Consider the following 27,543-nt stretch of genomic DNA (forward strand, 5'->3'; position numbering starts at 1 on the left):
TGAACTGGGTAAAGCGACTATGCACACAACTAAACGAATTGTTTCATATTTATTGAAAAACTTGTATTAAATGCATGACTGAGACGAATACAGAAGTCAAAAAGAAGATGAACATGTTATTAAAATCGCACATAATTCAAATGAAGAGGAGATTTAAAAGAATAATTTTTAGCCTAAAATTTAAATTATGTGCGATTACTCTTCTATGATCCATAAGAATACAATATAAACAACTAGACAATATGCTTCTTCAAGCCATTTTTTAACCATGCAATTATGAAATGGACGATAGTTATGTCAATGACAACAAAGACGCAATGCCGATTGATTTGATGACCATCACACGACGCCCCTCTCACATCCTGTTGTTGCGGATTTTCGCACACCGCCAATCCGTATAAAAGCTCTATCAGCTGATCACAACGACATCACTCAGCGATCAATAGTCTTCAGTAAAGCACATCCTCCTACTGCAATCATTCTCCCCACCATGGCTTCCAAAGTAAGTCAAACTAACGATACAAATCTCTCCCTGAGATACTAACAAGAGATCCAACTTTTCCAGTTCGTTCTGATCGTCGCTTCTCTGGCTTGCATCAGCGCCGGATACATCCCGAGTGACCACTCCCATCTGTCCTACGGTGTGGCCCCGGCTGTGAGCTACTCCAATGTCATCAAGAACGTTGCCCCAGTGCCAGTGCTGAGCAAGACCATCCTTCCGGAGCCTCAGCTGTACCACGGATACGCCCAGACTGCCCCGACGGTTGTGGTCAGCAAGTCTCTGGCTCTTACCAACCCTCTGCCCGTGTCCTATGCTGCCCCTCACTCTCTGTACCAGGCTCCGGCTCTCGAGTACACGAAGCCTCTGTCTTATGGCCCATATGCCAAGACTGTGATTGCTGCTGAGCCAACCTACGCCAAGACCATCGTGTCGGAGCCCATCTACACCAAGAACGTGTTCGCTGAGCCGATCTACCCGGCCAAGACGCTGATCGCTGAGCCGGTGTACGGCAAGAGCATTCTCGCTCAGCCAGCTCCGATCTACGGTGGAAAGGTCCTGTCTTATGGCCCACAGGTCGCCTACGGAGGCTATGGTGCCCATGGCTGGTAAATGTTTTGACTGTGATAATTTATGGGTTGGATGCGTGCTAAGAGATATTTGTGATATGTGCAAGAATAAACGTTTATTTATGTAACCTTATGCATGGTTCTGGAGATGTTTCATTTTAGAAAAGGGGATATTATATATACTGATGTATTGATATTGACCTTAACAGGTTGATTGATAAGTCCCCGGTCTAACAAAGAAAAACACATTTTTTTGTCAAAATTTGTTTTTATTATTCAACATAGTTCCCTTCAAGAGCGATACAACGATTATAACGACCTTCCAATTTTTTGATACCATTTTAGTAGTACTCCTTCGGTTTTGCCTCAAAATAGGCCTCAGTTTCGGCGACCACCTCTTCATTGCAGCCAAATTTTTTCCTTGCGAGCATCCTTTTGAGGTCTGAGAACAAGAAAAAGTCGCTGGGGGCCAGATCTGGAGAATACGGTGGGTGGGGAAGCAATTCGAAGCCCGAAGAATTTAAAAACACATGAATCATGTTTATCCAGATAGGCACTAAATTTTGGTTTGCATTGGAATAATATTTTATCCAAAACTAAGAATAACATGGCTTCTGGACCAAATTCATTCAGAATTTATGTCAGAATATCTGCTCAGAACCTTTCCTTATAGATGCGTGATTTATGCCTTGTGCTTGAGTCTGGTATCTCCAAATCGACGTTTTCTACGATGCTATAACGATTTTTATGTTCTGAAGAGTTATATTTTATGAATTAGACAATGTGGTACAATATTCACCCAACGAAAAAAAGTCGTTGATAACAGTCACAGTTATTTCAAGCAGAGGGATTTAATAAACTAAAGCGGTTATTACCTGTCATGGGTTCAAGTCCCAAATGAACCGAGCCCTTACCCTCATACGTAGGACTGACCATCCCGCTTTGGATATTCAATAAATCTGGCTGAATCTGGCAATGAAAGTCAGCCCCACTAGTGGTACTCGCAAGTTTTGACCGGTAACGGTTGTTATGATAAAGAAGAAGAATAATAAGTTATTTTATGCCACGTATCACGACAGGGAGCATCGACGTACCAAAATGTTCCAATCCTTGGAGACTTTTACTGGAACCATCCTTACGCCTTTCAACAGCCTGGCTCTCCGGCGCCAGTAAGAAAAACATAGTAAACATACTGTTTTGAATTTAAACATTAAAACTTAGACTTGGACTGCTGTGACAATTCATTTATTTTGACCGATCGCGTCGAGTGCTAAAGATGGACTGACTTTCGATTTCATACGCTCGAGATAGCAAACTTCTCTGGTTTGTCGCTTAACCTAGGAAATTCTAAGAAAGGCCGATCGGCCACCAAAAGCGCGCACGTGCCTTAGTGCAGACAATTGTCTTTTGTTTAACCTTTCATCCCACTTGCGAGCAGGCTTCACACTGTTCATATTGTCATTGTTTTACAAAGCAAATACAGAGTTCTTGGTATTGTTTTCGCTTCGCTCACACCATCTGGCGCCCCTAGTTCCTAGCATCGTATTCTTTTGCTTCGACACATACTAATTTATTGAAATGATGCTATAGAAAATAGACGACTAAAACAACGTGAATTGATTATAATAAGCGCTACATGCATGACAAAAAAAAAGGTTCTTGCAGGACCTTTCCGTTTAATTTATTTTCACATTCTGACTGCTGACAGTGCCTTGAGTATGATATCCCCAAATCAACGTGTTTATGATACACTTAACGATTAACATTTCCTGATGAGTTATGTGTCAAGAAGTAAGCTAGAAGGCACAACCAAAGACATAAGTTATAATCTTGTGTGATTAAAAATGCAGATTGAGAGATAACTGCAGACTGTAAATGAATTATGTGTAAGAACATATGACCTGTGTTACTTGCGAAGCTGCACAGTAATCGCGAAGTAAATGCATGGATAAACTAAGATCAGCTAAGAATTATTATAGCCATGTTCTATTTGGATTGGAAGGTGTCCAACGTAAACTTAATCGACTTGCCACGGGGCGTTTTCTTTCGGGTCATGAGAATGCGGTTATCCCTTCTTATCCACCTATCGATTCTTGGGTCTTGATTCGATAAAAACTCGCTACTTACACTTGCAAGCTTGCTTCATCGCCAGCGTTATACTTAATGAGCTTGCTGCTCCTTTCCTCTCATCTGCCATTTCCTATTATGACCCTTCCCGCCATCTATATAGCTATAGGCCACATCTCGATATCCCCACCCGTCTATCTCGGATATGGGCAAAATGATCCATTCCTTAACGATCAGATTGCATTTAATTCATTCTATCATTTTTTTCGATTTTCACACTCCTTTATCCCTCTTCCGTTCTCGCCTTCGTTCTTCCTCATCCTCATCCTTTGCTTAGCAATTAAGACACATTGTTAAGTCCTTGTGGCGGATATTTGTGTTAAAAAAATATTTAGTTTTGACAAATCATTGGTTGAAGGTGTTTCATTTTACTGTAGGTGCTTTATTTTTGATGTCACCATAATTTATTATTTTGTTGGAGATAATGTGATGGATTAAACGAATAAAGCTAAAAATATAACCCAAACACTAACCCCACAGAATAATTCGTCTGCTTCCTCTTGAATGCACGGTTTATAGCAAATTAAACATTTGATCAGATGATCTGAGACCTGCTACAGACAAAAACAACCTGGAAAGAGTAACAACACACGTAACAGAACAAATTGTTAAACATCTTACGCATATTATTGTCATATTCATTACAGATACAAATAAAATAGACTAATACAGTAGAATAACTAAACTCGAAATTGATTGAAATGGACAATAAGGTTGACAAATGAAGCATCAAACATGTTAATTTAAAAGTGAATTTATGCGTGTGTACATGTCTCCGATTGAGTAATTAACCATATTAACAGCCAACATTAAGAATGCTTCTGTCATTTTTAAACCATGCGATAAAGCAATAAGCGATAGTTATGACAATGACAACAAAGACGCAATGCCGTTTGATTTGATGACCATCACACGACGCCCCTCTCACATCCTGTTGTTGCGGATTTTCGCACACCGTCAATCCGTATAAAAGCTCTATCAGCTGATCACAACGACATCACTCAGCGATCAGTAGTCTTCAGCAAAGCACATCCTCTACTGCAATCATTCCTCCAACCATGGCTTCCAAAGTAAGTTGAACTAACGATACAAATCTCTCCCTGAGATACTAACAAGAGATCCAACTTTTCCAGTTCGTTCTGATCGTCGCTTCTCTGGCTTGCGTCAGCGCCGGATACATCCCGAGTGACCACTCCCATCTGTCCTACGGTGTGGCCCCGGCTGTGAGCTACTCCAACGTCATCAAGAACGTTGCCCCAGTGCCAGTGCTGAGCAAGACCATCCTTCCGGAGCCTCAGCTGTACCACGGATACGCCCAGACTGCCCCGACGGTTGTGGTCAGCAAGCCTCTGGCTCTTACCAACCCTCTGCCCGTTTCCTATGCTGCCCCTCACTCTCTGTACCAGGCTCCGGCTCTCGAGTACACGAAGCCTCTGACTTATGGCCCATATGCCAAGACTGTGATCGCTGCTGAGCCAACCTACGCCAAGACTGTGATCGCTGCTGAGCCAGCCTATGCCAAGACTGTGATTGCTGCTGAGCCAACCTACGCCAAGACCATCGTGTCGGAGCCCATCTACACCAAGAACGTGTTCGCTGAGCCGATCTACCCGGCCAAGACGCTGATCGCTGAGCCGGTGTACGGCAAGAGCATTCTCGCACAGCCAGCTCCGATCTACGGTGGAAAGGTCCTGTCTTATGGCCCACAGGTCGCCTACGGAGGCTATGGTGCCCATGGCTGGTAAATGTAATGAAAAACGATACCTTGTGAATGTGATAAAACCAATAAAGCCAAAATACTAATATTAAAAACAACTCTTAAATTTTTAACAAACTTAACATAGCTTTATCTCCTGAGAAGAAGTTCATAATGCTTTTCTTGCTATTGCCAAATTAAGTAAAACCCCGTTTGTAATTATTTTCATCAACAAATTACTTGTCAAACGCTGTGGGAAACAATCACCGAAAACAGAGACCATCGAATTACAATGCCTTGAAATGATAAATATCCATCTCGGAGCAAGGTTACGCACTGCAACAAAGCGGATGTTTCTATTGCTATTTGCTGTCAATTCAATGAGTAAGGTTGAAAGATTCAAACAGCTTCAGGCAAATTTGTAATTGTAGCCACTAAGCTTTTCAAGAGTATTGATATGTTATGGTTTCTAGCATGACATGAAAAAAATATTTTTATAACATAGATTAACCCAGAACTAGTACAGAATATCATCTTAAAGCCAAGAGTCAGTTCACACCCAACAGTAACCTCGATAAGGGCGATTAATGTACAGCCAAAAGCTCTGTTTCGTCTACAATAACGATCACCATCATGTTTTAATACCATCCCATTAATCCCAAACCCTTAAGGATACATGCCAGGGACCGATCACCAGAGCTTTGGGGCGTTAAATGTAGGCCCTCTCCCCCCATTAAGAGCAATAAAGTGCTTCTGTTTTGTCCAATCTAGCAGTGCACTTATGCGTACAAGATCGAAAATCACTTTGGTGCGATTGCTGCTATTTTCCCATCGCTTAGGGCGACTGTAGTGCGGCTTTTAAGAGCGACCCTTTTTTTGGTTTAATGCTCCCATCCATCCATCCGTCCAAATATAGATTGGGTATAGGTCGCCACAACGCGACACACAACACAAGCCCCCTTGCGATTAGTATGCAGGTGTGCGTATGGATTATCAATTAAGAGACTCCACTCCTACCCTCGTTGGCTCCTCCCAGGTGGATAAAAACGGATCCGCTACCACCGAAAATAATCCGCCAAATCCAATTCGACTTCACATTCACAGAGACAAGACGCTGTGAAGGATTGTTGTGGCGTTGTGGATCGCCGGTCGGAATAGGTGTCTGGCTCGCTTAATCTTAATTGAACCGGGTGACCGAGCGAGGGTGACACTGAGCCACAATTTGGTGTGCGAGAGCATCGTTTCAACCGCGTACAACCACAATCGTATACGATCGAACGCATTGGCCAGACCATGCATTCCCGCTCCAAATGCCCGCGGAGCTTGGGAAAAAGTAAGGAAATGGCTAAATAATACCTGTTGTACCACCGCCGCGAAAGAGTCCGCGTCCAACCGACAAAAGTTCAAGGTAGCCTGCGTGTGTGTCGCGTGGTCGTCGTCGTTTCGGACAGGCCCTTGTTGTAACAGCAGCACGGTGTACGCGCCTGGCCTTAGACCAGCCGTTTTGCGAGCGGAGGGAACGATGGAAGTGAAACGAATTGCAGAAATGAGTTGTGTAAAAAAAAAAAATACCACCGTCATTTTACCCGGCACGGGACAGAAAATCGCACATGCTTGTTCGTCTGCGTTGTTTTTGTCTCTTCTCGTTCGTTGCGCTCTACATTGTCGATTGCGTAACGTTGGACCAGCTGCCAAAAAAAGCCGACAAATTCAAGTTTCACTTACTGGCGTTGTACGCACGTTGTTGTCCGGTGCACCATTTTGATGGCGGATGGGCTATGGTTTTTTTTTATTATGTCCGATCGGTCTATCGATCGGTGTCCAACGAGGTGTGCACTATTTTGTTCATGGCCTGTGTTGCAGTTTCCTCCTTTTGCGCGGGAGTGACAAAGCGAGGTTCGTCACTTTGGCTGGCTGCGAGGTCATTGAAGTCTTTCGTACCGGGATGCAGCTTTGCGGCAGTGATCGGCAACGTTTACTCGCTAAGAAGTGTTATGATAATTTGTTAAGAGCTCGTTGAAACATAAAAAGATTATCCGGCTCATGTTATTGTATGATGAAGGAAATTTATTTAATTAACAATGTCTCCACCGTTTTCTTTCCACACAATTCAAATTAATATAAATTTAGTCAAAGAATTTGTTAAGCGAAGTGCGCAATTTGAAAGTATTATTTTTGTGAATAAATATATCTTATTCTTAGTTGTAGTAGACTTTCCAACTAAAGCATAACAGAAATTGATAATGGAGAAGTGTTGAATTGAATTGAAGCGATTTGACGGGAAATTCAAAGACAATTTCATTTATTTCAACAATTGCTCGGAGATTCAAGTCGTCATCCATGTATTTTGATAATATTCACTAAAGTAACTTATTTTTGCGCTTTGTATTTCACATCTATGTAATTTTTTTCCAAAAATTCACTATTACTACATGACTTATTACAACAAAAAAAAAACGAATTTAAGGTCGTACCGTCGTCGTAGGTCGTAGGTCGTATTACTTTAATGACACTTCTTTAAAGAAAGATAGGGTTTTTGTACTACACAACGCATTTTGTAACGCATGTTTTTGTAACGCATTTTGAATTAATTTTAAATTTAATTAAATCGTCCAAAAATATAAATAACATATTTTAGAATGGTTGAATAGAATTTTTTTGAACTATTTTAAAAAGTGTTTTAATAACTTGGTTTTTAGATTTTTATGATGTTTATAAGGATAATTTTCCAAATATATTTGTTTGAAATGTTTAAAAAAATATATATTAAATCATTCTTGTTGGCACCACTGCCATCGTTCCAAAAATGTTTGACGGGCTCGGGAGTGATGGCACCACTGCTCTCATATAGGATGGCGGGGACTGGGGCATGATGGCATCACTGCCGAGGCATTGAACAGAAGAAACGTGCGCGGCGGCTGAAAGCGATGATTACCATCAGGTAACCCGAAAGAAGAGGGGAAAGCGCCAAAAAACTAACGCGTCATCGGGCAGTTGAATCAAAAAAGGGGGATAGGAAGCACGCCTTTTTTGAGCGCTTCGTTTTGGTGCGATATATTTGGTCTTGGACAATGAAATAAGTGAATTACCAATAAAGCAGCTGCAAAAACGTGCTTGTGTGAAAACCTTTTTTTTTCTGTGATTCTACTCGAACAATTCTCAAAAAAGGCGTGAAAATTTCGTTTTTCACCAAACAGTGTTGAGTGCGAGAATTTCATTTCTCGATAACAGCGTGAAAATTTAGTTTCACGAAAGCGGTGCGAACTTCATTTTTTCATCGATGGATGATAGTGGAAAAAGTGTTCGTGCTCCGAGCTCGCGTAGTTCCCGGTCGCAGTCATGGGAAATTGCAAGAGTGCAGAATAACCAGGAGCTCGAGCGACGCCTTCTAGATTTGGAGGAGAGACGGCTGAGGATGAAAATGCGGCACACCGAAGAATTGCTACGCTTGGAGGAATCTCTTGACAGTGATTCATCTTTGTCAGACAATGGAGAACGAACATCGCAATGGGCGGAACAACAGTTGAACGCAGCACCTGATGAAAGCGAAGAGGAGCGAATGCCGCAGCGTAGCCGGTCGGCCGATATGGTGCAACGAGTGTCTACCAACAACCCGGCCACAGCGTCAGGACAGCAGAGTGAGTATCTAGCTCAGCCACAACGCGATGCGCAGGTCCGCGCCATGGAACAGCAGCAACACCTCGAGCAGGTTCCAGTCTCGGAGCGGCAGCTGTGCGAGCAGTTTATCGGCATGGATATGCAGCAGCGGGCTGTGTTGCAGCAGCAGCGGTGTGGCGTGTACCCCGTCCAGGTGCAAGGTCCCGTGCAGGTTCCCGATTCGCAGCAGCAGCGGTGTGGCGTGTACCCCGTCCAGGTGCAAGGCCCCATGCAGGTTCCCGATTATCAGCAGAAGCGACGTGGTGTGTACCCCGCCCAGGTACACACCCAGGAGAATGTTCCTTTGTTGGAGGAGCATAAATGTAGCCCGTACCCCGTCCAGGTACGATGCAACGCGCAGTCGTGCGACACGTATAGGAAGGAGTCCAGTGCGTACCCCGCCCAGGTACAATTACGTGCACAAGTCCCCGGTCCGGAGCAGCAAATGTATGGTGCCTACTCCAGCCAGGTACAACAGCAACCACATTTTAGAGTTGCGGATCCGGCATACCCCTTAATGCGTCCCGAACAGATGCAACCATCTTACCATCTTATTGCCCCGCAACAGGTGAGTACCGTTTGTTCTATTGTCCCTAACGCTGCACAAAATGCAGCAAGGCATGTTTGGCCGAAGAAGCTTCCAACATTTTCAGGCGATCCAGAAGAATGGCCCGTATTTATAAGAGCATACGAAGATTCCACCATAGCCTGTGGATTTACGGAAGTTGAGAATGCTATAAGACTAGAGGAATGTTTAAGAGGTCCAGCGCGTGAGTTAATTCGCCCGAAGCTACGATTTCCTAACGCAACGGCAGCAGCAATCGAAACAATGCGTGAATTGTACGGCAAACCGCAACTGTTATTGAAGAGCCTTTTGACTAAGGTACGTAGAGCAGAAGCACCAAGAGCAGATCGGCTTGATTCGTTAATACGATTTGGCTTAGTTGTGCAGGAACTATGTGACCATATCGTAGCCGCTAATATGATATCGCACTTAAACAATCCGACATTGCTTGATGAACTCGTTGAAAAGTTGCCAGCTACTTACAAAATGGAGTGGTCAGATTTTAGTGAAAAGTATGAGGAGCCAACTTTAAAAGAGTTTGGAATGTATATGAAAAAAGTGGTAACAAAAGCAAGCAGAGTAGCTACTTTGTCGACCTCAAAAGAGCCTGGTCAAGTCGAAGCAAGAGTTGGTCGAAATGTGAAGGGACACGTAAACGTTCATGATTCGTCGAAGGGTACTACCACTACTAAACTGGCACCTAGAAAATGTTTTGTTTGTTCTAGTACTGAACACGTAGTACGTGGATGCCGCGAATTCATTGAGTCGTCTCCCATACAACGCCTTCAAACTGTCGAACGTTTGAAACTTTGTCGTAAATGTTTAAACAATCACTCGATAGAGCAATGCAAGACGCGGTACCGATGTTATATTAATGGGTGCCACAAAGATGATCACCACACTTTACTTCATCAAGTTGATGTGCCACAAGCCATAATACAGTTTCACGAAAAGAACAAACCCGCTAAGTCCACACTGTTTAAAGTTGTACCCGTAACCTTGTACAATGGCGATAAGCAGTTGGAAACATTAGCATTCATTGATGAAGGTTCGTCACTGACGTTAGTCGAGTCCTCTGTAGCACGAAAGCTTGGAGCTGAAGGAATTACGGAACCACTCCAATTAGCATGGACTTCAGATGTGACCCGAACTGAACCGACATCTCAGCGCGTAAATCTGAAAATATCTGCTCAAGGCGTTGACACTAATTTTCCGCTTGTAGGAGCGCGAACAGTACAAAGTTTAAAGCTACCCGTACAGGGTCTAGATCATTGCTCGATAAGCAAGTATGAACATCTTCGAGGTATTCCAGTACGGAATTATGGCCCTGCTGAACCTAAAGTGCTCATTGGTCTACAGAACATCAACCTAATAGCCCCTATTGAGAGTCGAATAGGCGAGCCGGGGGAACCCATAGCGGTGCGAAGCGTACTAGGATGGTCAGTGTATGGTCCATGTGACAACCATCTTAGAACAGGACAATTCCTAGCACACCATGCTAGCGTGGCTGATCGAGACCAAAAGCTTAACGAATTAATAAGAAAGTATTTTGTTCTAGAAGAGTCAGGGGCTCAGTCCGCTTTCATAGCCGAGCCTACGGAACTGGTAAGGGCAAAAGAAATATTGCATCAAACCACTACTCGCGAAGGAAAGAGGTTTGTTACAGGTCTGTTATGGAAGTCGGATATCATAGACCTGCCCGACAGTTTGCCGATGGCTAAGAAAAGATTGATTAATCTGGAATCAAAGCTTAACAAAGACCCTAACTTACGGAGCATTGTACATGCCCAAGTACGAGAATATCTTGAACGAGGCTACGCGCACAAAGCTACCCCAGAAGAACTTGAGGCAAACGCCTTTACCAGAATATGGTATTTGCCCATCAACGTGGTTGCACACCCGCGTAAGCCTGAGAAAAAGAGGTTGGTTTGGGATGCGGCTGCTCGTGTTGATGGAATTTCACTCAACTCTCAATTGCTTAAGGGACCAGATTTATTGGCCCTCTTGCCCGGAGTGCTTTGCAAATTCCGTCAGGGATGCATCGCATTCGGTGGAGACATTGAAAAAATGTTCCACCAAATAAGAATAAGAGAAAATGACAAACATGCACAGAGATTCTTGTTCCGTTTTGATGCCAATTCTGAACCTGACGTTTATATCATGGACGTTGCCACCTTTGGGGCGGCTTGCTCGCCATGTTCCGCGCAATTTATTATGCAACGCAATGCGGAAGAGCATCGAAGCGCATGGCCTGCAGCAGCTGCTGCCATAATGAAGAGTACATATATGGACGACTATTTAGACAGCTCTGATACAGTAGCAGAAGCATCAAGTCTAGCGCTACAAGTACGCCATATTCATGCTAATGCAGGGTTCAACATGCGGAATTGGATGAGTAATCATCAAGAAGTACTGGAAGCGCTCGGTGAGAGTCACGACCGCCGCGAAATGAATATTGAGTGTGACACCGAGCCAGAACACCGTGTCCTGGGTGTAAAATGGAAACCGAACGAAGATGTGTTTCTGTATTCCACTGAATGGAGAGAGGACTTGAAGCCATATGTGGAAAAAAGCCAAATACCAACTAAGCGAATCGCTTTAAGCATTATTATGAGTTTATTTGACCCATTGGGCTTGCTAGCTCCATATCTGGTGCACGGAAGAATCCTGGTGCAAGATTTGTGGAGAGCTGGAATGAACTGGGACGACCCAATGGGCGATGCCGAATTTACCAAGTGGAAGCGTTGGATTGAACTAATTAGTAAAATTGGTAAACTCAAAATTCCGCGCCACTACTTTGCTGGAGCTTCAATACCAATTGAGCAAAAACTACAGTTACACATATTCTGCGATGCGAGTGAGTCAGGATATGGTTGTGTGGCTTACTTTCGAGCGGAATTGGAAGACGGAATACATTGCACGTTAATAATGGCCAAAAGTAAAGTGGCCCCTTTGAAATGCCAATCCATTCCACGTTTGGAACTGCTGGCAGCGCTGCTAGGAGCACGAATGATGAACTCCATTTGCGAAAACCATACGATCACATTTTCTAGAAAGTTCATACATACCGATTCAGAGGTAGTCTTATCCTGGATCCGATCACAACATCGCAATTATAAACAATACGTTGCTTGCCGGGTCGGAGAGATACTGACGCTCACCGAACCAAAAGAATGGCGTCACGTACCAACAAAAGAAAATGTCGCTGATTGTTTAACAAAGTGGAATAAGGACACTGAACCTGATAACAACGGCAGATGGTTCAAAGGTAGTGATTTTCTCTACCTTCCGGAAGATCAATGGCCAAAACAAAAAAATATTTATGAAACGAAGGAGGAGCTTAGAGCATACCTTTTGTTGCATCACATCGAGACTCCTAGAAATGTAATAGATGTTTCCCGGTTTTCCAAATGGAGAGTGTTGCTGCGAACGGTTGCCATAGTATCTCGTTTCATTAACAATTGCCGTCGACGATTGAAACAACTTGCAATAGAAACTATCAGAGCAGGCCGGAATGTAACAAACAAAATAATTCGAAATGTAACAACAGAATTCGTGCCTTTACGACAAGCTGAGTATGAAGTTGCAGAAAGGAACATTATACGATGGACTCAGAGCGAATGTTTTCCTGATGAAATTCGAACTTTACTTCACAATCGTGATGAACCAGCTTCCGAAAACTGGCAGTACATAGAGAGATGTAGCCCTCTTTACAAGTTAACTCCATTTGCCGACAAACATGGAGTGATTCGTGTCGAAGGGAGAACAGCAAACGCCTCATTTGCTACATTTGATGCAAGGTTTCCTATCATACTGCCGAAAAGTCATGACCTTACCAGACTTATCCTGCAAGAATACCATTGCAAATACGGACATTCAAACAGCGAGACGGTAGTCAATGAGGTCCGACAGCGATTTTACATCCCGAATCTTAGAACGATGGTGTCTAAAGCTGCTAGAGATTGCCAACGATGTAAAATCGCAAAATGTCAACCACAGGCCCCAAGAATGGCACCTTTACCAGAACAACGATTGACTCCGCATGTTCGACCCTTCAGTCGAGTTGGAATAGACTACCTGGGACCAATTGAGGTTAGCGTAGGGCGAACAAAGGTAAAGCGATATGTGGCAGTGTTCACATGTCTGGTCGTTCGAGCTATCCATCTGGAACTAGTATACGACTTAAGTGCGAACGCCTGCATTATGGCTATACGCCGATTTGTCTGCCGCCGAGGCCCTCCTTTGGAAATATTTAGCGACAATGGGACAAATTTTGTTGGTGCTAGCAATGAACTGAAGAAACAACTTCGTGAAATCAATAATGACTGCGCGGAAACTTTTACAAACACGCGCACAGCTTGGCAGTTTAACCCACCCGCAGCGCCACATATGGGGGGCGTATGGGAAAGGCTAGTTAGAAGCGTTAAAGAAGCACTAACTGTCCTGCAAGACGGACGCAAACTTACAGATGAAATCCTCACCACGGTACTGGCGGAATCAGAAAATTTGATTAACTCACGACCGCTGACATATGTACCTCAAAGCACCTCTGACAATGAAGCTCTCACGCCAAATCACTTCCTCTTAGGAAGCTCTTCTGGAAGCCAAGATCAAGCGAAGACACCTACAGAGTTAGGAGACGCCTTAAGAAACAGCTATCACCGAACACAGTTTCTTACGGACGAGTTTTGGAAGCGTTGGCAACAGGAATATTTTCCTACCCTGAATAGAAGAACAAAATGGTTCAACGAAAGTAAACCTGTGGCCGAGGGAGACTTGGTGTATGTTGCGGATGGTGAGCGCAGAACTTGGATAAGAGGACGAATCCAGGAGGTCTTCAAAGGAAAAGACGGGAGGATTCGTAGTGCTACTGTGCAGACAGCAAAGGGCAGCACACTCAAAAGACCAGTGCATAAGTTGGCAGTGATGGAGGTGTAGTGAAGCCTGCTGACCGCATAGGATTGGAACAGCAGGTTGCACGGGCTGGGGTATGTTGGCACCACTGCCATCGTTCCAAAAATGTTTGACGGGCTCGGGAGTGATGGCACCACTGCTCTCATATAGGATGGCGGGGACTGGGGCATGATGGCATCACTGCCGAGGCATTGAACAGAAGAAACGTGCGCGGCGGCTGAAAGCGATGATTACCATCAGGTAACCCGAAAGAAGAGGGGAAAGCGCCAAAAAACTAACGCGTCATCGGGCAGTTGAATCAAAAAAGGGGGATAGGAAGCACGCCTTTTTTGAGCGCTTCGTTTTGGTGCGATATATTTGGTCTTGGACAATGAAATAAGTGAATTACCAATAAAGCAGCTGCAAAAACGTGCTTGTGTGAAAACCTTTTTTTTTCTGTGATTCTACTCGAACAATTCTTTTCTGCCAAATTCTGCCATCAACCTGTAAGTTACTGCCAGACCACTCCGGATTCGGCCAATGTTGGCTCCCGATTATCGTAGAACGCAATTTGGCTTCTCTGACCCGTTTCTACTCATGTGCTTTCAACGCCGTCAGCGACGCTTTTGGGCCGAGGATTTCGCCGACTGAGGTTAAATATTTGAAATTCTGTTTAAGTACTAAATTCTGTTCCAAAGTGCGTTTTTTATGTTCTATGTTAGTTAGCTAGTTCTGCTAACGATGGATGGTAAACAATGTTAAAATGGTTGGAGAGAGCATTACTGTCCATCAATTAACAAATAAACAAAAACAAAAATCGTATAGTAAAAAATAGGCTAAAAATAGATTCACAAACTAGTAAGTAAGCCGACCAGTAGAAAACAAATTAATCAATCAATTGATGAATTTTCTGGAAAAGCATGAAGTAAATCAATTCCAATTCAAACTGTTCTCCAACGTCCCCAGTTGCCGAACACTGGCTCAAATGATAGGAAATGATACGCAAGGTGATCAGTACTAGTGAAGTGAGGAAATAATAATTGCTCTTCCTGTCCCCATCTTTTCGAGGTGACGATTAGAAAATCGATATAGTTAGGATTGTTTCGTTTACTTCTTATCCTTGTTACCCAGCTCAATTGAGTATATAAACACTGGTAACGGTGCACTATCCATCATCAAACACACGATTGTTTCGATAGGTTGAAGAAGCAAAAGTTCTACTTTCAATCCACTATGGCTTTCAAAGTAAGTAACAGTCTTCTATTGTGTCACATTTATCCCTAAATATCCTGTAATTTGTCCCCAGTTCATTGCACTCCTGGCACTCCTTGCCTGCGCCACAGCCAACTACATCCCAGCCTATTCCGCCGGCCTTCCGCACGCTGGATTGCCGCTCGGTTACGGATCACCCCTGCCGTACGGTTCGGTACTGTCTGCGCCGCACGCTGTCGTGCCGCTAGCTCAAGCATCCCATCTGCACGTGCAAACGCCCGCACTGAATAACTTTATCCATCCGGCGTCCCACCTGGCGGTGCCTGGCGGTAAAACTACGCTTACCAAAACGTTCGTCTCCACTCCCACGTACGTCACTAGCCATGTGTCGGAGCGAGTGCACACGGACGAACCGGTGAAGCCGGTCGCGGCGCCTGTTTACGCGTACGGCAAGAATGTGATCGGCGCTGTAGCACCCCTGGCGTACCCCGACCATGCGTACCATGGTGTGCCGTACGGTGCGTACGGTGCTGGCTATTACGGACACGTGTATTGATTTTGTACTCTTCCAACCGTTTGTGAATAAATTGATTGTTTGATTGGGTTTAAATTAAAACGTTACTGGAGTGAAATTGAGTGAAAGAAAAATATATCTTGTGACATATACCAATTGAGATCCCTTTCATTGGCCATGTCATCCTATTCAGCGGTTTTGGATTATTGAATATTGTATGATGTTAAGTGATACATTGATGTCTTTTTGGTGATTTGATAGCTGATGTTAACGTTTAGACATAACGTGACAAAAAGCTTAGAAATTGCACCATAAGTATCAGTACCGCTGAAAATCCCTTTAAATTGTGTTATCATAACTTGTTTTACTTGCATATAAAATATTGTTTTTCGTAAAATGCAGCAATGCGGGAATCATATTTGTAAATCCCTTGCCGTTTTTGTAATGAAATCAATTTTATTTATTTATTTTATTTAATCATCCGTTCAAAAACTTATGAGCAATATATTCTGCTCATGTACTGAAAAGAGTTAGATACCACATTTTAGATAATAATGAACTGATGAGTCTCAATGGCAGAATTTCGCTTCACCATCTATTGTTATTATTGAACGTAATAGTTTTTTTGTTATAAAAAATGCTAAATAATCTTGAAAAAAAAAAATCAAAATTTTTAAACATGCAAAACCCTGCATACGAACAATTCCCTTTTGCTATGACAGTGTCATCTAGCGGCGTCACTAGAAAACTTACCATAATCTGCCAAACAGGCAAGCATTTCATAGCATACAGTTATGGTAAACTAAGATGACGTGAGATTTTCACTATGGCTGCATTGAATGCTTTGCGGAAGAGCATGAGAGCTGTATATTTATTTATTTTTTTACTACAACGTTGTATTTATTTTATAATATTTTTTATTTTTGTTTTATATAACATTTTTGCAATATTTTTAAGTCATATGAGCTATATCCACGTAAACATTAAATTCATGGAATATTTATATTCCGCAAAACAAAGCCCTGAGAATCAAAACAACAAAACCAATAATTTCCAAAATTCAGTATGCCTTTAGCTTCTAGAAAACAATACAAAAAAGTTATGCACATGAGTATCTTCTCATCATAATACCTCAATCAAACATATTTGATTTTTTTAAATAAACTAAAAAATATGCATTTTTTCTGAAGTGCAACTGCACCAATACATTACGGTGCTAATCCGTATGCTCAAACCCCTCAATCACAATAATACAAAAAAAAGTGATGTCAACCTAATCGACCATAACCCTGCCCTCCTGGCTCATGTTCTCTTGCCGAGCACACCGAAACCACCCACCACCCAAGAATATTCGACTAGAAGATGTAAGGGGTTGGAAGGGTTCCAATACTTGCATACTCCGCACCATTACGCACAAAAACACACACACACGTACACAAAAAAAAATGAATCATCCATTAAATGCAACACAAGTTCGAGAGGGAATATACGCACGAAGAAGAGGAAGACATTTTGCACCCTTATTTTGTAACATAATCGCGAAATAGGGGTGAAATAATAATAGCCAAATATGTGCCCTGATCGCTCTTTCACTCTTTCTCTCTTGTTTGTATGTGTCTGAGAGCGAGAGAGAGAGAGAAAGTGTGTGTGACGTCCGAGAGCATTGCATTCAAAAAAGGGAAGGATGCGTTCTCGCCGGCTTCGTCGGGGCTAGGAATATGATGCTGGCAATGCTGTCGCTCTCCCTTGTGAGCGGGGGGTGCGGTGGTCGGCCTGAGCCTATGAAAATGCTTCGGCCTCGGCTGGCGTTTTCGACCGCGTGTTGTTGTTAACACGCTAGAAGTTGTCAACTATCTTGTACAACACGCCACGCAACCGGTGGCAATTATTATGTAAAAGACGTGTGTATTAGTGTGTGCTCGTGTATGGTCGTTTGGGTGTTTTCTGCAAGATTTTATCTTAATCGGTCTCATTAAATATAAAAGCGATTGGGGAGTGTAAAGAAAAATTGGGAAGGCAAATTAGCTTCCGAATTGTAATTTTTGATTATCAAGATTTGTATTAAAACTCGCTGAAAGCGTTACATTTCAAATGAGGAAATAAATACTCTTATTTTTGGAGAAGCATACCCTCGTAAAGCAGCTGCAGCGTCCAAGCCAAGACCAAAACAAGAACTCGTTCGGCGTGATTATCGCGCGCGCGAGCCTCCTCAGTTTGAGGAGGAAACCCGTCCAGAATGGAAACATTCGAGACACCGGCCGATTATCCATCCTGTCTCCAGTCAACCTTCCGCACCTTCACGTCTATGTATGTGTATGTGTGTGTAAGTATGTTTGCCAGAAAACTGGTTCGGTCGTTTTTACCGGGTGCATGTTTTCATTTGAAAACGCGCTCAAAAACCACCAAAAAACTCACCAAAACAGCGCTTCTGCGGGCGCGAACGCCCAAGCAACAAGTACAGCAGGGGCACACACACACACACATGATCGGTTTGGAGGATCACCCGGCTTCTCAACAACCGGGGCCGTGCGTATATCGTGCAGCCCCGAGGGCGATTGGACGCGTTCAGTGCGTCTTCAGATAAATACCAGACGACCCCGGCAGTGGTGGTGGTGGCGGCGGCGGTGGCGGCGTATCAGACATTCTTCACCACTCCGCTGCTCGCTTTCGGGATCTATTCTTTGGACTTTTGCTTCGCCTCACCGTCTCTTGGCCATTCTCCTTCGTGCTTTATATTTTAAGCATCGCGATGCGAAGGGAAAACCAAAAGCGAAAGAACAAAAGCGCGCAACGACGAGGCGCACAACGACGACTGCGAAATAAAAGAAAAGCGGCCTTATAGTTCGAATCTCTGGATGGCCACCACCGTCACCACCGCCACCAACTGGCTTCTTCCGACCGTTGTCCGCCGGTGGCCGGATGTGTCCATCGGTCGGAACAGGTTTTGGGCCGCCGCACAACATTCACCACCACCCCAGTGCTGCTGCTGCTGCTGCCAGCCGTTTCGACGACCAGCGCACAGGGGACCAGGGACGACGGTTCAAAAGATCGAGCGGGACCTTGCCCCCCCCTATTCCCCACTCATGCATTCTCGTTCGATAGCATAAGCTGAAGATTTTGCTGCTGCTGCTGCTGCTTCTTTGGGGCAGAACAAGCGAACAGGGGCAGAACACATCCGAGACCGTGCTGGGGAGTTTCGTTGGCAGCGCTGTTAATCCATCCCTTCTGGTCGGTTTCAGGTGCGACAGTCATTTTTTTTTTCGTTTGTCTGTTTGCTATTCCTTCGCTCCCATGATGGCGCAGTAGAACGCACCTTATGCTACAAGGTAACAATTCACTTTCTTTTCTCTTGTTTTGTCGAGACAAATGGTTATTTGTTGGATTTAGTAATGATGGGGACGATTTAAGCCTCTTTGTTTTTGGGACAGCAATTGAGCGTAATGTAGGAAAATCAAACAATAAAACATTTTGCTATCATAATAAGAATATAAGATATTACTTTTAATAATTGTTAACACATATTTATGCATATATCAATAATTTATTTCCTACAACGAGTTTCATTTTCATCTTTTCGTAATTATTGTGAAAGGTCAGTCATGTATTGGCGAAATGTAAACGGCTAACTCACACCTTTATGCTGTTTTAACATATTTTTGCATTAAATAGAGAGCTCTGATCATAGTTTTCTATTTTCAGATAATTTATTTTTGTTTTTCGAGGTGTTTAAATCAATGTATTGAATGTTACTTAAAAGTAAATGTTTGAAATCCATCCATTGATATGTTTAAAAAATTAAATACAAGATAAACTAATCCATTAGCAAGACAAAATGAATAACAATAACCGATGAAATGTAAGAAAATAAAATCATCTAAAATAGCACAAACGAATGTTAACGAACGTCACTAAAAAAGTAGGAAAGTACAAAATGCAAGAAAAACTTAGTCAAAATAAAAAACAACTAGATAAAAATAAAACCAAATCAGTTGTTATTCCAAGCTTTTCAAGTTCTTCCTGTTGTCAGGTCACATTTGCTGAAAATTCAAATGTTTCGTTTTCGCGCCAAAGTGGTACAGGGTTTCTGGTACTTAATTTAGCTTATCAGGATAACACGATGTCTTTGAAACAATTAGTTTTGTATGTTTTTTTTCTCTCAAATTTTAGTCCACAAATTAACTCCAAAATATTACTTTATAACTTAAGACTTGAGATCTATTTATAGGTTTGTTAGTAAGGTATGCGGGTTTTTTATCCCTACGATTTATTAGAATCGTCCCATTGCAAATCAATACAAATGATCCGAAAATTCTGGGCTTAATAATTTGTGGAAACGATACAAAAAAATCTGGGAAGCATTCAAACATTTTCGGGAAGCAACCAAAAAGGCTTGGGAAACCCTGTAAAATATCATTTCAAATTGATCTATTCGTCGTTGCACCATTGCAATTGGTGATGTTTATCGGATTTGCTGTGATTTTGTAAACATACGTCCCAAGAACTCTGATCACTTTTACGAATCGTTAAACTTATCGAGACTTATCGTTAAAATTTCCCGCTGTCTTAAGATGAATGGCGAAACCCTGTGAAACTCTAATTAGTAAATGTATTGGCTCCAAATAGCTTGTTGTCGAACATCATCTACAATCGGCTTGTGGAACATGGATGTAGCACATATTCTATGAATCACCAAATCCGTTAAAAATCACACGATAACGTTTGGTCAATGTCCAAGCAAGTGAATTTAGTATTAGATTTGAGCCATGACGACATCTTTTTAACTGAAGATAAGAAAATTTCGACAGTCAAAATAACCTGCATTATGTGACGGATGATGCGAGACTCGATCGGGCGCTTTCCTTGTTGTTGACATCGCCGCCTTTGTGAGCTTTACCACGAGACCCGTACCGACGAGAGCTGATAAGAACTGTATAAAAGCTTGTTTCAAGCCGAGGCTCAGAACAAACTTGAAGATTTACAGCAATCGCCAGTCAAACCGACTAACATTAACCAAGTAAAAGTTCTTTAAAAACATATTTTTCTTAGGTCTTAGCCAACTGCTATCAACTATTTCTTCACGCTCCAAACGGGGAGTGCAACATTTGCTACAAAAACAACGAACAATGGTGCAAACATTGTTATCGTTAGTATTTTTTAAAAACATTTCTCTATTCCACTATATGAAACCTTTCGTGTTATCGGACGCTATTGCTTGATGGTGGCCGCGGGTTCGGGAGCGGGTGTGACTCAAGCTCCCTACGTTTTGCCCTTGCATCAACGGGGCGTTCTTAGCAACGTGGGGCCTATTTGTAGTACCTAAGACGCGTAACGTTTGAGCTCGCTGGGTCGGGTGGAACGGGTGGTGGATGTGGATGGGTTGGGGGAAAAGGGAAGCCATTTGCTTCGGTGTGTTCTATCGTGTGCCGTTTGAGAGCTTTCGAGTGGCCCGGGGTACATACATAGACCCCCACCCCCCCACACAACGATCCTCACGATCTGTCCCCCGAGTCTCATCAGGCGGGTGGCGCACTCATCCACAGTCCCCATTTCACAACCTCCACACTCCTCTCCCGTGTATTCTCTATGTACAAGAGATGTTCTTTTCTTTTTTGCTTCCTTCTATGGCTGCTGTTGTTGTTGTTGTGGGTGGGTGGTGAGAAGGTTTTTTGTTTGCTTCCGTTTTTTTGTGTTTTTTTTCGCTCGCTTTTTTCCGTCTGGTCGTTCGTACTCCAGCTCCACGCGAGCGCCCTGGGTCGGACAGCCGGACAACCGGTGGGTAAGATGTGTAGCAGTCAAAAAAAACAAATGCAAAAAACGCACACCACACACACACACACCGCCACAACATCGTGGTGACGCAAAAGCGTGCGAAGGAAATGGGCCAGACGCGGCCTCGGCATTCGGCATTCGGCGGGTGCCACCGCAACCTTTGTCGCCGTTCGCCTTCCCGCCCGCTCGGGGTCTTTCCCCGTTGGCCATGCGGAACGCGAACGCGAGTGAGAGAGAGTGAGATAGAGGGAGTTAGCAAAAAAAGAATGACCCCCAAATGAAAAGAAACTTTACCGTCGGTTTCTGCTGCTGCTGCTGCTGCTGCCGGGGGGCCTCGGACCACCGCAACCCTGCACACTGGTCCTCGGTGCACTTCCGCGCAACGACGCGAGCGCGAGGACGTTTGATCGTTTCGTTCGGTTGGTTGTGGGTATGAGTGTGCGATTTTTTTATATACACATTTGGTCGAGCTTCGTCCGTGCTGGGTACGTTTCTTATTTGCGAAGGGAGGTGGGAAAATGGGAAGTTCTAATGTTTCTTAGTCTAAGAAATTCTAAGTAAAAGTATAAATAAGCAAAAAAGTATAATATTTTAGTACAAGTAGGCGCGAAAAGATCTTAAATTTTAAAATTATATAACATAATTAAATTAAAATATTATAAGATTAAGAGGGATGCTTCTTAGAACCAAACTATTTGACTTAAATGCTAAGTAATTCCAATGGGTTTAGTTTGATTATTAAAATAACAATATTTTACTGAAAGAAAGATCCAATTTATTTTTCTAAATTTACAATTGTAATAGTGATACGATCTTTCAAGGCCAGATGTATATGAGAAATACAATTAAAGAAAAAATTAATTATTTCATAACAAGCTTTTCTAAACCCAGCACCAGTACATCGCCATGTGTTTTAAGCGTTTCATGCTATTTAAGCTTAAAATGCTTTTATTTAATTGCCTAAAGATATACAAAATTTAATGTGAAGTACCGTTTGTGAAGGGCTAAAACAAAGCTCGATGAATATGGGAATCATACACTATTCAGGCCCATTATATTGCCTTCGGCAATTCACTCCCACGTGCATGATGTTAATTTTGGTACCGGTTTAGAACTGACGTTCCCGTTCGAGTAACCCGCCGGCAGGTACGAGTCAACGAAGCACAAAACCGGTACAAACGGAACAAAGAATTTAAGCCACTTTATACATTTGCCAAAAAAGTTTAACATTAGTTTACCAACATTTTCATATTCTAACATTCTCTAATCAATGAAACCGCTTAAATCTGCATACTTCCAATTCCTATACAGTCGTTGCCGCTAAATTTTGACTCTAACTCACCTTTTTTTTTGTCTCGAAGGCACCAATTTTTGACAGCGTGTCACAATTTTTGCCTAGAAGCCATACATTTTTGACAGTGCGCATCAATTTTCATCTCTAAAGCATCAATTTTTGATTGTGAATCAATCGCTTTATTTACAAAATTCATTGATATAATTTAAAAGATAACAATTCGGTTATTTTGTGAGTTTTAATGAAGTGAAAAAAGACATGTATTTGTAGATATAAACAACGGTTCTAGAAATTATTAAATTTCATTATTTTTTCTCAAAAAACATTGAAAATACACGGTTTTTGTACTGTTTATGGGATTTAAAATTACAATTGTTCAAAATGTGCTTAAATTCCTTGTGAAATTATCATTATTCCTACAAGAGTCCAAAATTGATTACCTACAGACAAAAATAGGTGCGTTAGAGTCAAAAATTGATGCCTTTGAGGCAAACATGGATGCGCACTGTCAAAAATTTATGCCTTAGAGCCAAAATTAGTTTGAAACGACTGTAAAAGCAATTTTTATTCGGCTACTTTCTATTCGTAGTTACCCTTCAGATTTGTTATCAGATTTGCGTAAACAACTTATGGTTCATTACAGGATAATTATTTCACCTTCAAGTACTTTTCAATGCCAAAATACCTCTAATCGTACATTCTTAATGTCTTGTAGATTATGTCTTGCACATTATTTTCATCTCTTTATGGAAAAGCCTTTTAGTTTCAACATTTTCAAAAGTTGGATGTTTGAACTGAAGATGTAAAGTCTTGTTTGTTTTCATATTATTCGAAAGTATTAATAATAAAAGCGAATATTTTAAACGCCGTTCAGTATCGAGTTCAGGAAATGTTAATAATTAATGTTAAAGAATGAATTTAAACTGAAGCATTTATTGTTTTTGCCTGTTTAATTGTTTAATTATTCAGCACTTCCTGTTGACATTATGAAACAATTCTAGTCATTGATTTTTTTTCAAGTAGGTTGCTTACTTTTCTCTTTTCTTTCTTTGTTTGCGTTTCTTCTGTATTTCATGCCGGTGCTAAATTTACCTATTTCCCTTCGTCAATGCTCAAACTTTGATTTGTAATTATTTTTTTATACTAATTTATAACATTTTATGTCAATAATAAATAAATTTAACCCACTAACATGCCCAAAACTAACCGAACAACCAGCACCTCCAGGGGGATTCGGCTGGGCTGGAAATAGTGAGCATACCACTTTTTATGCGTTTTTTAGCATCATCATGCCTGCTTCTCTGCCCTCACTCTTCATAAACCCCACCCCGACTCAAACCCCAGTTACACTGCCTTTCTCTTTTTTGCACACTGCCCCTCCCCCCCCCCCCCTTCATACGTTTATTCGCTACTACTTCTTCGCTCGCTCGAGACAGCATCCCAGCAGCACCAGCACCACCAGCCTGTGTGTACATAAAGATGCGTGTGTATAGCGTCCACCACCACCCTCCACTGCCTTATGTACACCCAACGCATACTACGATGACGACAACGACAACGACGACGGCGAGAGATATCATTACTCTTCATCTTTTTCCATTGCGCGCCACCAACCCACCCCCATCGTTGGCTCACCCCATCATTGGTGGTGTGTTCACCTTGTGTTTTTTCCTTCCCATTCCCTTTCCCATCGTGTACTACGCGGGTCGGAAACGCTCTAGCTCTCTCTCTCTCTCTCTCTTTTTCTCTTACACTCACGACGAGCTCCACCGGAAGGCCGGATGAATATTTTTGCGAAAAAACGGAAACCCACCACCTCCCCCCCCTTGCTGGATGTGTTAGGGGGCGAGTGGGTATGGAGGGGGAGTGGGTGATTTTGATTTTTTTCTTTTCCTTTTCGGACATTATTGATATAATAATTATGACGATCGTTATCATTCGCCTTGTGTGTTTGTGTGGGTGGTTTTGAGTGGGTGGGGAGGATGAGAGTTTACAAAATCTGACAGAACTGTAAGTGGCGGACAGAGGAAGTATGAGAGAGAGAGAGATAAAAAAATGAGAGAGAGAGAGAGAAAGAGAAAGAAAGAGAGAGAGAGTCCCTACCTTCGACTGAGCCTGCAAAAACCCACCTTCGTCGCTCTCTCTCTCTCTCTCTCTCTCTCTCTCTCTCTCTCTCTCTCTCTTTCTCTCTCTCTAATGTGCTTCTTTCGTTCAAAATGTTCTCCCGCGTGACACACACACACCGTCATACGTTAAATCACCTTCCACAGCTCAGCTCCCCCAGAAACCATGGACGGACAGGGGTGGATGGGTGGTGTAGCTATGGGGTGAGTTGCGGGTAAGGGATGAGCGAGACATAAACGCGCGCCCTCGTTTGTGTGTGTGTGTTGAGTTTGATGCTTTTTTCACGCAGCAAAACTGGGAAGAAAAACGGAAAAAATAACCCCCCCCCCCACCGGGGCCACCTCCCCCAGGCCTTTCCCGCAGAAGGTGGCAGGAAAAATGTTCCATGCTTAACCCGCAAGTGCGAAGTGAAGCAGAAGTGAAAATCTGGCTGGCCCGGCTGAGTTCTGGGTCATGCTGGGCGTTTGAGGGGGGGGGGGCTACCGGGGTCGAGGCAGCGTCGGCAAAAGGTGACGAAGGCTTATGTATTTCCATTCTGTGCACAATGAACATGCGTGCAGTGTTGGCTTGGTGGTGCTATTGTTTTCTGCATCTTTTTTTTTTTTTTGGTTTCGTCGGTTGGTGGATTTTATTTTTATCTTTTTGGGTTTTTTTTGCTGAACTCTTTTTTTTTTGAAGGAATGATGGAGAAAAACGGACACTCACACCGGTGTACATACACAGTTTGGGGAGAAATGCTCGGAAAAGCGCTTAATAGAGTATGAAATGCGTTGGACTAAGGTGAAGGTGCTAACTTTAACCGGCACTGGGCAGGCTTGATGGCGAAGAAAGTTGCCAGACGAAGGTTAAATGCGAAGTATAGGAATGCTAAAGTTTTAAACATAAAAAGCAAAATAAGTTAAGAACAGGTAGTAGCTTTCAACACAGAGAGAGAGAGAGAGAGAGAGAGAGAGAAAGAGAGAAAGAGAGAGAGAGAGAGAGAGAGAGAGAGAGAGAAATAAAAGACAAATATGATGCAAAAACAACAACAATAAACATTGAAAATTGTAATAGAAACTCATCTAATGAAGGAAATAAGAGACATATAAGCTAGTTGAACAATTAAAAACAAATCAAAACATTAAAAGAAGTACGACATGAATGAATCCTAAATGTTTACAACAAAAAACAACAAACAGTTGGAGAAAAACGTAATTAAAATGGGAAAATAGTGAAATGAAAACCCCAAGATATTTGTAACTGGGAAGGAGATGCCATAAAAAAATTGCACAGAAATACAAAACTAATGAAAAACGAAAGCCAAATCAAAATGAAAAAACACATGAAAATAGAAAACAGAAATATAGAAAAATATGAAAAATAATAGAAAAAAACATAATTCGCATCATAATCAGTTAAGAAAAAATTAAAGAACAGACCAAAGAAGACAATTTACAGGCTAAGAGCAAAATGTGAATCAAATGTCATGAAATGAAAGAAAAAAAAAGAAAAACTTGCCTAAATGATATTTAAACTACACCATATCTAATAAAAACATAAAAGAAATGTTAAAAACAGCAACTTAATATAATTTCATACCAGTCAAACAAGATCGTTGAACTGTACAAACAGCAAACGGTTACACGCGGAACGAACCTAGCCAAACATGGCAATAAACTTCTCGCTTATCAATCCTTTTGAAGCAGCAAGCAAAACTCTGGAGCCCAGGGGGGGGGGGTATGCCGGGGAGTGTTTTGCATGTTTACATACACAAACTTCGATCTAGAAAACTCCAGAAAGTTTGCGATAAGTAGCCAGGCCCGCTCTCGCCATCGAATGCGGGTGTACGTTGTGTTGGGAAATAACCTTTAAAACTGTGGCCTAAGGGACTACTACTGAAAGTCTCTCTCTCTTTGTCTCTCTGTCTTTCTATTTCTCTCATTTTTTGCTCTCTCTTTTTTTCTCCATCTCGCTCGCCCAACTATCCCACTAATCCACCTGTTCGGCTGGAAGTGGTGAGCAGCCCGGTGAGATATAGATAAGCAGGATACAAATGCAGCAGTCGCGAACGCACACACTACGCACACACAGCGCCACCAGGAAGCAAGAGGGCGGGTGGCGGGGTGGTGGGAGGGGGTGGGTGCTGGGTGGTCGACATAGGATCGAACCGAACGTGCTGTGTGCATCCCCGCATGCTTTATGTATGGTTTTATGTACTCCTAAACCCTATGGTTTTAGGGTTTGCAGGCTCCCTCCCCTGTTATCTCTCTCCATGCCTCCAAATTCACGTCTCCCGCCTCAGTGCAAGGGATGCTGGTGTCCACCGGTCGAGTTTTTGGTGGTCGTGCCTTTACAGATGTTTATTCTTCAAACGAGTTTAGGGCTGCAGTTTTGGAGCGCAGCGGTGGAGGTGGCGTTGGCGGCTGCGGCGAGCGGATGAGGACAATCCTTTGATCGGTGGTCATACTTCTTCTTTTGAAGATCATGCTGCCGAGGAGTTGGGTGGTGGTGCTGCTGTTGGTTCTCTCACTCGACGTGTCCTTTAGATACAAAACAAAAGAACGAATGATCAAAGTGAATTTCTTTCGTGAGGGATTTTCGAGACGGTGTAGCTTAAAAGCGCTATTAGGCGTAGGATTAGCATG

The 27,543-nt window shown here is 42.7% G+C and overlaps 3 protein-coding genes across 3 annotated transcripts; all 3 read left to right on the forward strand.

Moving 5' to 3' along the window:
• Positions 1 to 309: 309 nt before the first annotated feature.
• On the forward strand, positions 310 to 1,201 carry LOC120904032. The gene is made up of 2 exons (XM_040313746.1): positions 310 to 502; positions 566 to 1,201. Exons 1-2 carry the CDS (start codon positions 491 to 493, stop codon positions 1,109 to 1,111), a joined length of 558 nt encoding a protein of 185 aa, XP_040169680.1. The 5' UTR covers positions 310 to 490; the 3' UTR covers positions 1,112 to 1,201.
• A 2,724-nt stretch (positions 1,202 to 3,925) lies between these two features.
• On the forward strand, positions 3,926 to 4,986 carry LOC120904026 (adhesive plaque matrix protein-like). Its single transcript, XM_040313739.1, has 2 exons — positions 3,926 to 4,265; positions 4,329 to 4,986. The coding sequence occupies exons 1-2, from the start codon at positions 4,254 to 4,256 to the stop codon at positions 4,938 to 4,940; spliced, it is 624 nt and encodes a 207-aa protein (XP_040169673.1). The 5' UTR covers positions 3,926 to 4,253; the 3' UTR covers positions 4,941 to 4,986.
• A 10,184-nt stretch (positions 4,987 to 15,170) lies between these two features.
• On the forward strand, positions 15,171 to 15,774 carry LOC120901155. Its single transcript, XM_040308865.1, has 2 exons — positions 15,171 to 15,251; positions 15,313 to 15,774. The coding sequence occupies exons 1-2, from the start codon at positions 15,240 to 15,242 to the stop codon at positions 15,772 to 15,774; spliced, it is 474 nt and encodes a 157-aa protein (XP_040164799.1). The 5' UTR covers positions 15,171 to 15,239.
• Positions 15,775 to 27,543: the final 11,769 nt, after the last annotated feature.

This window comes from Anopheles arabiensis, chromosome 3, assembly GCF_016920715.1.
Source record: "Anopheles arabiensis isolate DONGOLA chromosome 3, AaraD3, whole genome shotgun sequence".
Lineage (NCBI taxonomy): Eukaryota > Metazoa > Arthropoda > Insecta > Diptera > Culicidae > Anopheles > Anopheles arabiensis.